At 48.7% G+C, this 15031-nt stretch overlaps 1 protein-coding gene across 1 annotated transcript; it reads right to left on the bottom strand.

Moving 5' to 3' along the window:
- Positions 1 to 671: 671 nt before the first annotated feature.
- On the bottom strand, positions 672 to 14581 carry sae1 (SUMO1 activating enzyme subunit 1). Its single transcript, XM_084438830.1, has 9 exons — positions 14373 to 14581; positions 13713 to 13824; positions 12668 to 12841; positions 9500 to 9645; positions 8862 to 8961; positions 8256 to 8361; positions 6219 to 6363; positions 3148 to 3217; positions 672 to 1109 (listed from the first exon to the last, which is right to left on the bottom strand). Exons 1-9 carry the CDS (start codon positions 14471 to 14473, stop codon positions 1017 to 1019), a joined length of 1047 nt encoding a protein of 348 aa, XP_084294956.1. The 5' UTR covers positions 14474 to 14581; the 3' UTR covers positions 672 to 1016.
- Positions 14582 to 15031: the final 450 nt, after the last annotated feature.

The raw sequence follows: 15031 nt of genomic DNA, 5'->3' as shown, positions 1-15031 counted from the left end.
GCCTGCTCCGCCTCATCTGTTCACAGCTGTTCTACACATTAACTGTGCCAGCAAGGAGGTTATACCAGGGGCAATAAATCCGTTTGTGTTTATCTTGGCTCGGCCAGTTGGGATGACGGGGTAGAGTACCGATCACAGACGAGGCCCGCTCCCAGATAAAAACCCGTCAGACCAGTTCTACAGGTTGACCCACCCGGGGGTTCCAGGGGCAGCGTGAGGAGCCGGTAGGAATGTGTTCAGTTCGTTTGCGGGAGGGAACACAGGTACTGGTGTTTACCTTACCTAAGGCGCCGGCTGGCTAGCAGCTACTGCACTCTCACCACACCGTGACATCACTCACACACGCCAATCAGAAGGGGTTCTACCGCTCGCGACAGCAGACTGCTGATCCGCCCAGGGCAACGGTGTGTCATCATAATCCACAGAGACTTGCTCAGCGTTTACGGTACGCTGTGATGTTGCGGATGGCGTCCTGTATCAGGTGTGTTGTGTGTGTGTATGTGTGTGCGCTTCCGTGATCACATTCTTCATCTTAACCAGGCTACTCACAGTCTCTACCAGAACATTAAAGGCATTTCATTCATCTTTTTAGTAACGATTATTCTTTTCGCTTTTTTTTTTTACTTATTTTTTATTATTACAAAACGTAAAAATCCCAGTGTGTGCTTGAAACATAATGGACACACCGACAACAGATAAGTCAAGAAATAGACATTCTGGAGGTTATCTAGCGTGAAAAAAACCCCTGACAAGTAGAAGACATAGCTTTAAACAAGACTGATTTAAACAAAATGGCAAAACGTAGTGGAACTTGAAACCTTAAATGGGTAGGGGGAAATAATTATGATTTTTTGAATGTTTTGTTGTGAGTGAGTGTGGTGGGTTATACTGTACAGTATCAAGTTGGTTGTGTGTGTGTGGGCCTGTGTGAGTGTGTGTGTGTGTGTGTGGGCGTGTATGTATGTGTGTGTGTGTGTGTACTGTCCCACGCAGACCTGACCTCCTCTGAGGACGGCTCATTTGGGGCCGAAGTAGTCGACCACCCCGCTGCCCCTCCGGCCGTCGAAGAAGAAGAAGTTCTTGTGCGGCGCGTCTCTCTGGGAGATGGCCTGCACACACACACACACAGGGAGGGGGAGTTAGGACCAGCAGAGAACAGGACAGACGGATGAACACGAACACGAACACGAACACACACACACACACACACACACACACACACACACACACACACACACACACACACACACAAACACAAACACACACACAAAATCCAAGGCCAGAGTAGATAAGCCTGATATTCCCTTGGGAGTTTTCAGTAACGCTCCCAAGGTACGGTATATGTGGTGTGGGTGTGGGTGTGTGTATGTGTGTGGGTGTGTATGTGTGTGGGTGAGTGTGGGTGTGTGTGTATGTGTGTGGGTGTGTATGTGTGTGGGTGAGTGTGGGTGTGTGTGTATGTGTGTGGGTGAGTGTGGGTGTGTGTGTATGTGTGTGGGTGAGTGTGGGTGTGTATGTGTGTGGGTGAGTGTGGGTGTGTGTGTATGTGTGTGGGTGTGTGTGTATGTGTGTGTGGTGTGCATGGGTTTCAGCCAGTTTCATCATGGTCGCCGTGGAGACATCCTGGCCTTGTGCCACTCCCACACAGGGACGAGGGTCTGGCCTTGACTCTAACTCCCATAACCCCCCTCTCTCCTCTACCTCCCATAACCCCCTTCTCCTATACCTCCCATAATCCCCTTCTCCTCTATAGCCTTATTTCCACTGTCGTGCAGAACCGTTCTGAGCACGCAGGGTAACCGTTCTGATGGTGTTTCCACATGGGACCGGTTGGGCCCAGAACCGTTCCCATGGCACGGTTGTCTAACCGTACTGAGTGAAGCAGAAACGTTTAGTAGAAATGTGAAGAGACAAAACAAACTACCATGGCAACCGACAATAACAACATTCTGTGGAACGCAACAGCCCGAGAGGTGGAAACAGACAGTGTAACCGTTCCCACGGGTCCGGAGCGGCGCGGTTTGAACACGGAATCGGTTCGGCACGACAGTGGAAATAAGGCTCATCTCCCATTACCCCCCTCTCTCCTCTACCTCCCATAACCCCCCTCTCTCCTCTACCTTCACGTCCAGTTTGAATCCACCTTAAAGTGAAATGCGATTGCTAAGCAGTTCAGCTCGCAAATTCAAAACACGCCTCATTGCTTTCCTCCCCTGACCCGGCCCAGTAATCCGTGATGAAACCCAGTTCACTTCAGGCCAAGCACTGAGGAGGTCAACTGGGACTGACCCTCCAAATCTGCTTTACTTCTCGACCAATACGCTTCCTGACCCGGCGGCGCCACCCGGCTCAGGAACACAGTGTCTAGCGGACACGGCCGCCGCGCGCGCTGGACTTGACCCAGAAACTGGCCGGGCGGCCAGCTGTCGAGCGCTCGGCCCCCGCTCCCTGGGCGGAGAGTCCAGCTGGCGGCGGCGCCCTCGGTTGCCCTCGCCGAGGCGTGGGGCGGAGTGCTGGTGGCGCCGGTGCAGCTCTGACAGAACCATGGAGACCTGGTGGTGTCTGGCTATGATGACAGCGCCACTATGGGGACCTGGCGATGGGTCTGTGACCGCGTAAACTCTGGAGTCTGTGACCACGTAGACTCTGGAGTCAGTCTCTAAACGCTGAGCTCAACAACATTCGGAGGCGGAGATCTCGAAAGCCCGGCACCACGATATTAATGATAGTGTAACTATGGAAACCTAGCGATGTGGCTATGGTAACGGAACTATGGAAACCTAGCGATGTGGCTATGGTAGCGTAACTATGGAAACTTAATGATGCGGCTGTGGTAACATTACCATGGAAACCTAGTGATGCGGCTATGGTAATGTAACCATGGAAACATAGCGATTTGACTATGGTAACGTGGAACCACGGCAACCTAGGGTTGTGGCAATGACGACCGTAGAGGGAGAGTAGGGTCAGGGTGCAGGTCGTAGGTCGGTTCCCCACGTGGAGTTAGTTAGTTCCGTTTCCTGGTCTCTAGTTCTGTTTCTGCAGAAGAATCCTGGTCTCTGTTGCAGATCTCTGCCTCTGGAAGTCTGCTGGTTTTGCTCCAGCACAGCCCCACCGACACACCTGGTAACGGGTAAGAAGTCTCACCTTGACGACCTCCTGGCCCAGGACTCCGCCCACCACGGCGCACACCGGGGCCATCTCAGAGAAGCAGTAGCTGGAGAGGAACAACGCAGCGGTCAAGAAACACGCGGAGGTTGTTTTCTTCCTGGAGGTTGTTTTTTTGGGCTGGAAATTTCACTGTGCATTAGTAGCCTAAAACAATTAATAAACACTCAATATATTGTGTGAAATGTATTATTTTCTTCTTAGATAAGTGGGCATATGAGTTAAGTTATGCGCGCAGATTCGAAGAAAAAGAAGCACCGGTTAGTTTAAGCCCTACTACAGCAGTGGATCAGAGGCAAACATGTACTGCATAGTGTGCAGTGTCACTGTCTCACATAGGCTAATAATAATAATAATAATGTAGGCTAGCCTATTATAATTGCTGTAGCATATTAACCATGATCTAATAATGAAATTACAACAATAATAGCGTACCAATAGCCTGCTTATGAATACAGGTTAATGATAGTGGGTTATATAGCCTATTCTAGGTATCTCCACAACCCGGTGATAACCTAGTCAATCCTCCAGTTCTATGCTACTGAAGACGCCACTCAGTCTGTTCGAGCGACTTTTTGTTGCCACTGAGGAGCCTTCCCAAGTCCAACCACCACCAGATCATGGAACGGAATCAACCGAACAGAGTCAAACCACCCTGAGCCTGCAGGCTGAACTGCAGCAAACAATCGATGCATGCATGAAAGGTCCCGAGCCAAAGGAGAAGTGTGGAAATTATCTAGCTGCAGAATATCCTGTCAAAGGAATATGCGCTCTTCTTCGAGGCAACACAAGTTGCCCCAAAAATCTGCAGCTGCTCTACGTGGCTCTTGGCACTATTCAGCCAACGTCTGTAGAAGCCGAGCGAGCCTTCTCAGTGTGCGGACAGTTCGTCACTAAGCTTAGAAACCGGCTGAGCGACCGCTCCATCAATGCTCTTTGCTTCCTCAAGTCCCACTTTATCAAACAGAGGAAAGTGAAATAGCCTAATCGAGATGGGATAGGAATTTGGTTCATTTAAATGTTTAGGCTTAGGCCTAGTGTAGCCTACAATGTAAGCGCAAGGGATTTTTCTTCTCCATATACTAAGCCTTGTGGTGGTTTACATAATTCACCTACGGTACTTGAGTGAGGTTAATTGGTTCCGCACGATCTCTTATCTTAGGCGGACTTCCGGATGTTTATCTCGCTCTGCGAGTTGTTAGACGGGTTAATGAAACGTTCTGTTGATGTCTCACAATAAAGTGAAGTTAGCTCCATTGTTCGACACTCCGCCTCCGACTCCAATTCTTCGGCACTACAGCCTACTTTTAAATTGCGAATTTGAGCTCTTTTTCATTTTCACATGTTGATTTTTATAAATAAAACGTTTAATGTGATACATTATTATACAATATCACTATTATGTTGCATTCATAGGCGATTTTACCCTCTGAGAGTAGGGGGGGTACATTTTGACGTGAGAAAAAAAACTAAACTGTTCTGCCGTCTCGTCCCATCTATTTACAAAGAATACCAGTTGTGAACAGTATGTTAATGAGAAATCCGTATGACAATTCAATATGCACAACGCATCAAACTTCATCTAGACACTACGAGCATGTCAATATGACTTTATGACCGAGCGCTAGGCCATACCCAACATCACAACATCAAACTGCAACTGCCTGCTGGTGCTAGCTTCCTCGCCGATGGTGATGTTGCTAGTGCTAGTGCTAGTGCTAGTGCTAGTGCTAGTGCTAGTGCTAGTGCTAGTGCTAGTGCTAGTGCTAGTGCTAGTGCTAGTGCTAGTGCTAGTGCTAGTGCTAGTGCTAGTGCTAGTGCTAGCTTTGATAGCCTCTGGAGCACTTCTGCATTCGATTGCACCTGCTGCGCTGTCATTTCGAGTGGTAGCTTCTTCATTAGCATTGCCAGATTTTATTTTATTTCATGAAGTGGTAAATTGTTTTTATAGCTCTTTTTGCCATTATGAGCAGGTTGGCTAGTTGTAGCTTGTTGAGCACTGAGCAGTACAGTCAGATCTCATTTTTTTCGAAGGACGAGTTGTGCCATTAGTGGATTATGAATATATATATATTTTTAAAGGTAGCCTAGTTTAAGTAATAAATACACTTTTAAAATTAATGATGATCTAACACAAACTGGTACAAACCACAATTATGTATTTAATAATTGTGTTAATTAGTAAAAAAAAAAGAAAAAGAAAAAGTGTTTTTTTTGTTTTGTTTTTTTAAAGAATCTGAGCAGAGTTGGGCTGTCCAATCAGGGGGGGCACTTGCCCCCCCTGCCCCCCCTATTAAATCGCCAATGGTTGCATTTATTTGTCTACATAGCATAAATCCAATTTTAAAAAGCACTTTTTTTTCTACGGGAAGAGGTCAGAAAATACCCGGGAATTAAAATTGGCTAAATTCGGGAAAATCTGAAGCACTAGTAGGGATGAAACAGTTACTGTCTGGCTTCACGGTAAACAATGGTAAAAAAAATCCTGGAGGTTAGTATCACCGTTTCAAAATTAATTATAATTAAAATCATGTTTGATTAGCACACTTTGAAACCACGGTAAATACTGTCCAAGTCAACGTGGATTCGTTGTTGTTTTGTGAGTATGATTTGTTGTTGATTTGTTGTTGTTTTGCGAGTATGATTTGTTGTTGATTTGTTGTTTTTTTGCGAGTATGATTTGTTGTTTTCGAGTCTGGCGGAAGGCAGAGCTGCAGGAGATTTTTCCACCTTCTTAGAGAATTAAGTCTGAACTTAACTTTCATGTGGAGACCTGAGAATGGATGGAAATGTCATGGTTTGTCTAACTTGCCAATAGCTTGTGTCAATAATGTAAACTGAAGCGTTCAGTGTAACCTACTCTTGTAAAACGCATGTTGCTCTGCTGCTGTAGTCTAGTTTGAGTTTCACTTTAGCTTTTGTATTGAAAGAAGAGGCACAATGGAGGAAAAAGTTGTTCAGCATATTTGAACAATACCGTGATAATAGGCCTACTGACAACCGTGGTGATTGCGGTTCGCTATAATGGTTACGTGACATCTTTCTCCCACCTGACGAAGTCGTGCGTCAGCAGCTCGCTGCTCAAGCCCATGGCCTCCAGGACGTCATCGCGGATCTGACGCAGGAGCTGGGAGTCCTCCTCGAACGTCTCCGGGCAGGGGTCGCGACCCTTGTCTGTGCGGAACTTCAGGAGTACTGTATGAAGAGGAGAAGGGGAGAGGAGGAGGAGGAGGAGAAGGGGAGAGGAGGAGAGGTTGAAACAGTTGCAGAACTCAGATCAGATCTGAACCGAATACTAACAGACAGCTCACCCTAATCCCTCACCCTAACCCGGGTCCGTACCCTTTTCCTACCCCTACCCTACCCCCGACCCCTGCCTCTATCTGGGCCCAGGTACACTCACGCACACACAGACACACACCAGTATTTGCCATGTCTCTTCTATGATGTTTTTAGCCCTTCTTACTCTGAAAATGTAATTTAATGTAACTTATTGCTTTATAAATGTTCTTAGCCGTTAGACAAACATACTCCAGGAGCTTGCTTGATCGTCTTGTTGAGAGGGGTCAGGGAAGAATTTTTACATCTCACTTTTCTGGCCCCCGGGTGATTACTGTTTTTTTGCTTCCCTCTGGAATATGTAGAGGTGGGACCTATGCCCACCTCCCTTGTTCTCTGTAAAGCGCATTGTGTAGCCTCTGTGTATGAAATGCGCTATACAAATAAAGCTTTGATTGATTGATTGATTGAGACAGAGCGGTATCAGTTTTCAGGGGCTGTGATTCCATCAGCAGCTCCGCTGTGTGTCTCTGCGAGCGCAGACGCTCTAACAGACAGTGATTTCCAAATCAACATGACTGTTTTGGTATGGAAAGAGATTTCTAGGTGCGTTTTCTTATCCTGGTCTAGAGGTGGGCCAGGCAGCAGAGGTGTGGGCGCAGCCTTGAGTACTTCATCACCAACCACATCTGCCAATACCAGGATGTGGTTTGGGGTATGAAAGTCGTGACATTATTAAAAAGAAGAACGAATGAACGAACGAACTAACACACACACACACACACACACTCTCTTTCACACGTTGTCTCTTGATCCCCTGGCACCTCTCCCCCTCACTTCCTCCCAGTCTGTCCATCAACCACTTCATAACGGCCCAGTCCACCCACTGCTGTTTCCACCAGCTAGACACACACACACACACTGACTCTCGCTTCACGCACGCACGCACACGCGCACACACACACAACACATGTGTACACACACACACACACACACACACACACACACACACACACACACACACACACACACACACACACACACACACACACACACACACACACACACACACACACACACACACATACACACACAAAGTTGAATCATCTCACATAGATATTCCTTCACCCACTCTGTCTGAATGATGCAAGTCTGCCAGCCAGGCAGGCATTCTAACAGCATGTTACTACGACAGGAAAATGATGTCTGGAACAATGATAACATCTGAACACACACACACAGACAGAAGCCCATAGTTAGGAATTAACTCAATCAAAGTAGAGGGAAACGTTGTGTGTGTGTGTCTCCTCTGTCTTGACAGTGTAAAAGGAAGAAGTTGTAACATAGGAAGTTCCCACTTCCTCCTTAGCAGCACTACACGCACACACACACACGCACACGCACACACACACACACACACACGCACACACACACACACTCACCCCTAATTATAGAAACAGCCTAATACTGAATGACACCTTGGAAACTAAACTAGAACAAAAACAACAACTGAAAGATCCTGTGTTGTTTCCACTCTGTCGTTGAGTGAGCAGCACCTCCACCAGTCATGGCGAGGGAGAGCAAGTGGGAGGGCGAGCTGATTGGCTGACGTGCTACTGTGTGGGCGGAGACCCGCTAGCCATCGCTGCCCATGGCTGGTCATGGATGGACGGCCTGTGATGGAAAGTGAGCCGCGGTCTGAGGGTCTGCAGACCAGGTGAGGAGCGACGCCGCCCATAAAAGGATCACGGGCGTAAACCAGCTCATGTGAGCGACGTCAGACGACAGACAGGTGGCGCTGTCTGTACCGTGCAAAAGGAAGTACTCCGTGGGAGTGCGCTTCAGACTGCTTTTGGCCTTCTCGGTCGTCCAATCAACTTCCAGCGCCTCCTTCAGGGGACAGAAGCTGGCCGTCTGTCATAGAAGGGGGTGGAGAGAGGGAGCAGGGGAGGGAGAGGAGGAGGGGAGGGAGAGAGAGGGAGGAGAGCGAGGAGGGGATGGAGAAAGAGGGAGGAGGGGAGAAACGGAGCATTGGAGGGAGAGGAGGAGGAGAGGAGGAGGGGAGGGAGAGAGAGGAGGAGGGGAGGGAGAGAGAGGAGGAGGGGAGGGAGAGAGAGGGGGAGGGGAGGGAGAGGGAGGAGGAGGGGAGGGAGGAGGAGGGGAAGGAGAGAGAGGAGGAGGGGAGGGAGAGAGAGAGAGGAGAGGACAGAAAGGGATGGAGAGAAGACAAAAGTAGTGTTGATTGTTGGCTCTGAATATCTCCCAGAGTGCACCCTTTCTTCCTTTTGTGAAAACAATTAGTAAACTAACATGACTCTCTGGGCATGAACCCCTACTAAGTTCATAGCACACACACGTAATAAACATTCCTCTAACGACTAGACAGGCTGGACATCTGTGACCGGAACCACCACCTTCTTGACCATGGCGGTCTCGTTGGGGTCCACCTTCGGTTTCTTGGCCTCAGGCCCGTCGTTGGACGCCTCTGCTGGCTTCACCACCTTGGGTTTCTCCCTGGAGGACGGACACAACCGCAACCATTAAAGCACAAACAGAAGCGCAGATAGACCAGACGGCCAGACTATAAACGGGCAGAGAGAGACACACGCACACGCACACACACACGCACACACACACACACACACACACACACACACACACGAGGGGTGGGAATCTCTCGGCACCTCACCATTTGATTTGATTCCGATTCAGAGGGCAACGATACAAGTACAAAACGATGATCAATTCTAAAACGAAAAGCCAAAGTGCTTCCGTACTGTACATTCGCTTTTAAAGCAGCAGGTGCCGGTCGGATTTCTTTCTCCTGCTCAGCCATCTTCACCAAAACACAAACGTAAACAAGACGCACGTGTTTCACGTCCGTTACGGAACTTACGTTTCACCAACTTTTTTTATTTATTTTTACATTTCACCATCAAGACGCAAGGAATTTACACTTAAAGCAGGGGCCTTTAAAAAAATTGATGATTGATGACAAAAACACACACACACACACATACACAAACACACACGCACACACACACAAACGTACTCCACGTAGTGATGCTCCTGGCCGAGGTCGGAGAACATGTAACCATGGTAACCAAACACGTCTCCACAGAAGACCTTGACGTTGCTCTGGGAGCAGAGCTGGTCGACGCGCACCATCAGGTCTCTGGAGCAGCCCGTCAGACACACCTGCGGAGGGGGGGTGGGAGGACGCCGTTAAGACTACAGCTCCCATGGTGCAACGGGAGAACTCTGAGAGAGGGCTGTAGGTGAACAGCCTGGATGCTTCAAATCCACACATGGCAGATTGATGATCTGTTCATGCCCCTCCCCTCAGGCAGGAGGCTGCGGTCCATCAGGACCATGACCGCACACCAGAGACAGCTTCTTCCCCACGACCATCAGCCTCTTCAACAAGGCTGGTGACCCCCTCGGACCCCCTCAGACCCCACCCCCCACAGACCCCACCACCGCTGAGAGACGGTCTAGACACTTGCACATGACCAGAATGTTCTTTACAGTACGCACCACACTCACACATCACGCCACACACACACACGCACGCACACACACGCACACACGCACGTACGCACGCACGCACACACACACACGCATGCACACGCACACACACACACTGCATACTCGCTGTATACACACCGACTGCACTACTGTTGTATATTGTTCTTCTCTCTGAGCTTATCCCTTTTTTTGCACTAGCATTTTGCACTGTCCTGTCTCGTCTTGCACCCTGTCCAATGTTGTCTCCATGTTAGGACCATGGGGACACAGCAGCCTGTCTTGATACAACAGTGAAGTCCCCCCCCCCCCCCCATATCCAAGAAAGACACCAGCACACAGTACCTCCCCAGCACAGAAAAGTACCCACATTGGGCCTGATACCACACCCACCTGCTCCAACAGCAGAGCTACCGCTGACATCCCCGGCGTTCAATCTAGCAAGCAAAACATGTTGTTTACCAACAACGATGCCAATTGCCAATGTTGTTTTCAGGGTGGGAGCCCAGAACTACTGGCTGGTAATAAACAGACCATTGGGCTGGGTCCACCTTATCCTGCTGGCCAAACCCAGCACACCCCACACCGGGAGGCTGATTAGACTGTTGTGCATCCTCGGTATGACTGGTTACACTCGCACATGGTCCGAGAGTGTGTGTGTGTGTGTGTGTGTGTGTGTGGGTGGCCCTGCCTGGCTTCCTGGTACGCAGAGTACGATCCCTCAGTTAGTTAGTGGGCGGTGCTGACATCCTCCAAATTCACTACATACATCGCCTATCAGAGGGCGATTTTTTAAGACCTTTCTGCGTGGGTGACTATGGGTGTTGTTTTGCCAGTTCAGTCGAGTGCGACCGGTCTCTCCGGTTCTGATGGAAAAATGGGATCCATGTTCTCCTTTCAGCCACAACACTCTCCTTAAAGCAGGTCTCTCTCAAGCGCTTTGGATAAACGCGCTATATGAGTGCAGTCAGGGGTGAAAATTAACTTTTTGGCTCACGGTGAGTCACCTGCCAAGGGGATTGTAAATGGAAAAAATCTACTGGCCAATATTTTATTTTTTCAGATAGCCTTCCCAAATCTAGTTGCCAATTGGAAATTTGACCTGCATTTGGCTGGTGGCAGGTGTTCATTTTCAGCCCTGAGTGCAGTCCATGTACCATTTACACCAAAAGCAGGGAGGGAAAAACAACAATAACAATAGCGAGAAGCAGTGAATCATCTCAGAGAATCATCCCAGAGCATCATCCCAGAGCATCATCCCAGCCGTCTAAGACCAACATGACCATGGCTGGTTTTCCTGTGTTTCTCTGTCCGTTCAGCAGGAGGACAGCTGACAGACACCGGGGGGGGGGGGGGGGGGGGAGTGTGTGTGTGGGGGGGTTTGGGGTGAGGTGCTACAGCATCCTTCACAGACACCAGGACTCTGCAGCGATGCTGTCGGGGAGGCCGGGTCATTAGAGGGGGTTGGCAGTCGGGCTTCTCTGGAGCTACTGGGAGTGCCACGCCTGAGGGCACAAGGGGCTTAACAGTCTGACCATGCTGTGTGTGTGTGTGTGTGTGTGTGTGTGTGTGTGTGCGTGTGCGCATACATGACAGAGTGAATGAGGGAGAAAAGATAACAAGCTACAATACAACGCCAGTGAAGTTGGATGAGTTGTTGGTGAGTCCCTCCGGCTACAAAACAACGTGTTCTCTCTGTCTGCCTTTCCGCATTCCCTCTCTCTATCAAAGCACCTCAAACAACCCGGTCCCTCCCTCTGAAGAACAGCTCCCAGATCAGCCAGACCAACCAATTAATATCTGTCAGACATCACACAGAATTCCACACAACCGCCCTTCAACCATCTCCCAGTGCTGTATCCGTGGAAACGGATTAAAGTGGTTCTAGCTACCCACATACAGCAGAGCCCCCCCCCCTCCTGAACCCCAGATAGAACTCCCCATGGGACGGTTCCACTGGTTCTCTGTCGCAGTCAGCTCTTTCGTACTGCCGAGCCGAGGAATGTTTTCAAACGCGCGCCGTCACCTGACGAGGCTTCGACGGATCAGACAGTCTGGAGCTGAACTACACAGAGCGGCTATCTTTCCCGCTACACAGGGAGACGATGCCGGAGGCTCTTTCGTCTGACCAATCAGCAACTGTCAGTTTCCCAGCGCTGTCGGTGTAAGGGTTGGATAATAAAAATAAAATAATTTCCCTTTGGGGTAAATAAAGTTCAAATCTATCTATTTGACAGAGATATTGCCTGTAAAGCACATTATATTGTGTGTAACCAATTAGAATGTAATAGATGGACAAAAAAACAAATTGAATTTCTGGGAGGCTAAACCCTACAGCTAAAATGCTTGGGATAAACAGACAACAAAATCAATGTAAAACAGGTGCACTGGCGTAGTGCCTTTGATCACCTACGCAGACATCCGCTGGCAGGATGCTTAAATGCACAGCATGATGTACAGGCGCCATCTAGTGGACACTCAGGGTAGCTCAATAAACCATTGGCACAATTACAGTACCTCTGCTCCAAGGGTCTTTAATCACCACACAACAAGTGACATACACAAGTACACACGTGAGCAGGGACACAGCGCACAACACACACACACACGCAACTTATTATTACAACATGTTACATATTCTACCCTGTAGATTCTCCACATATTTCTTCCTGCAGAGTCAGACTGTTCTACTCACCGCGTCAAACTGCAGGAAGAAGTCGTCTGGTTTGGTCTCGACCCGGTCCGTGTCCGCCCTCACCTCCACCATGGGGTTGAGGTACTGGGCGCGCTCCAGCGACGCCTGGGCCCGGTTCTGGCCCTTGGCCGTCACCGGGATCAGGAACTGGGCCCGGCTCGACTCCTCAGTCACCTGGGAGGAACGAGGAGGACGGGGGATGGTCCGGAGGGGAGGGGCTGGATTAGAAAGTTCTGGATGCGAACATGCACAATACGAAAAACATGCAGAAAGAACAGATCGCACACTGACACACACACAGACCTATGCCCACCTCCCTTGTTCTCTGTAAAGCGCATTGTGTTACCTCTGTGTATGAAATGTGCTATACAAATAAAGCTTTGATTGATTGATTGATTGATTGATTGAAAGAACCGATCGCTAGCGCTGTCTGTCCCTGACGAAGGCAGACAGGAGCACTTGGCTTGGTCCCCGGGCGCGGCTCATGGACTCTGCCTACGTGTGCTCCTGGCTGCACGATGGGATGGGTTAAGCACGGAGAACATGTCATCAGTGGCAGCCTACTGCATGTGTGTGTGTGTGTGTTCATGACGTCACCCATTGCACGCGTGTGTTGGAGTGTCAAGTCGTATGGCAAATAAAGCCTCAGTCTTCTTCTTCTGAATGGCTGGGCTGAACTTTTATGATTGATTGATTTGTATTTATTTTTAAGACAGGGACAAGGTACAATAGACATTAACACTATAAAATAGGGAGAGATGCACTGTACAAGGTTATAGTCAAACAGCTAATTTCCACCCGCAGTCCCTGGGCAAATAAATATACAGTCTTAAAAATAGTGGGGAAAATAGTATAGGAGAGTTACATACATAGAAGGAATACAAAAAGTTAGAAGACAAGCCTCTGACAGCTCAGCTTTGTCCTATAACAATACTTGTAACCTGGATACATTTCTACAACCTCCATCACACCCGTCACTGCCCCCAGGGCCTAGTAATGGGTGGAGGGGGTAGGAGGGGTGTGACAGCAGCACCGCAGGCCGTACCTGTTCATGGTCCAGCATGGTCAGCCCCTTCACTCCGGCCAGAATGAGGTTCTTGGCCACCTCAGCCCCCAAGCCACCCATTCCCACTAGGAGAACTCGAGACCCCCGCAGCCTGGAAGACATGGTACATGGATGGTAATTGGTCTGCACTTATATAGTGCTTTTATCCAAAGCGCTTTACAATAGCCTCTCATTCACACACACACATCAATGGCGGCCAGCTTCGACATGTGGACAAGAGGAGCTGGGATTCGAACCGTCGACCCTACGATCATTAGATGACTAGCTCTACCTCCTGAGCCACAACCGCCCCATAGGCACAGGACACAGTATTAGACAGTACTAGAGATTAATTAGCTCAGGAGTACAGGGACAAAATGTAATATGGATAACGTTTCAGTGAGTGTCCTTGTGCTCCCATCTACATACTCATCCAATATTGACATTGGACGAACTTTTGTATTGAATGGTAGCTGGCTAGCTAATCAGTGACTCTAATATGTCAAAAGACTCGTACAGCTATCTATCAATGGGATAGATTGAAGTAGCTCCAACAGCAAGCCGTCTAGCTAGCTTTCTTCCTCACCAGAAACAATGCAAGCTGATAGCTAGCAAGCTAATGTCGGTTAGCTACAGTATGTTAATGTTAACGTTACCTACCTCTTTTGTGCATCCAGACCCCACAGTCGGATCTGCCGGTCATATTGAGCCGCTTCCTCCTCGCTGATGATCGCGTCCTCCTTCTCAATCATGTCTATCATCTCAGATCTATTTAGCAGTAGAGATACAACGCTTCTCAGATGTTAATATGTAAGTTATATTGAGGTAGTTATTTCCCCTTTCAAACCGTTTCAAACACGGTGGGAGTCCCGCTGAGACGCAAAGGGCGCTCGGTGATGACGTTGCCAACACGATCAACGAGAACTGGAGATCTGTGATCAGATTATCCGTCCCTAAAAACATCAGGCGGATAAATAAATATAATACAGGGGTAAAATGTCAATTCGAAGTTGTATGGGTCACTAAAGAATCTAGAGAGTGAGGAACATGATCACTGATAATTATTTCTCAAAAACGTATATGTGCTGGGCTTGTAGCCTCTCTTTGTGTCACTACTGACATGCATACTCAATACATATGTGTTGGTTTCACTCAGTCTACTTTGACAATCGACGACTTCAGTTGACCAAGTAACTTCGGTAAATTCCGTGAAAAACGGAGGACCGAACAGCGCACGTTATGTGTGCTGACGTAATCATCGGAAAAGTCCGCCCCTTCCAAGTAGTCTTTGGAGAAGACGGCCAGCCATTTTAGTGAAT

The sequence above is a fragment of the Borostomias antarcticus genome (genome assembly GCF_949987555.1).
Source record: "Borostomias antarcticus genome assembly, chromosome: 1".
In the NCBI taxonomy this organism is placed as follows: Eukaryota; Metazoa; Chordata; class Actinopteri; order Stomiiformes; family Stomiidae; genus Borostomias; species Borostomias antarcticus.
The sequence above is the reverse complement of the archived record's forward strand: the minus strand, read 5'-3'. Positions and strand labels throughout refer to the sequence as shown.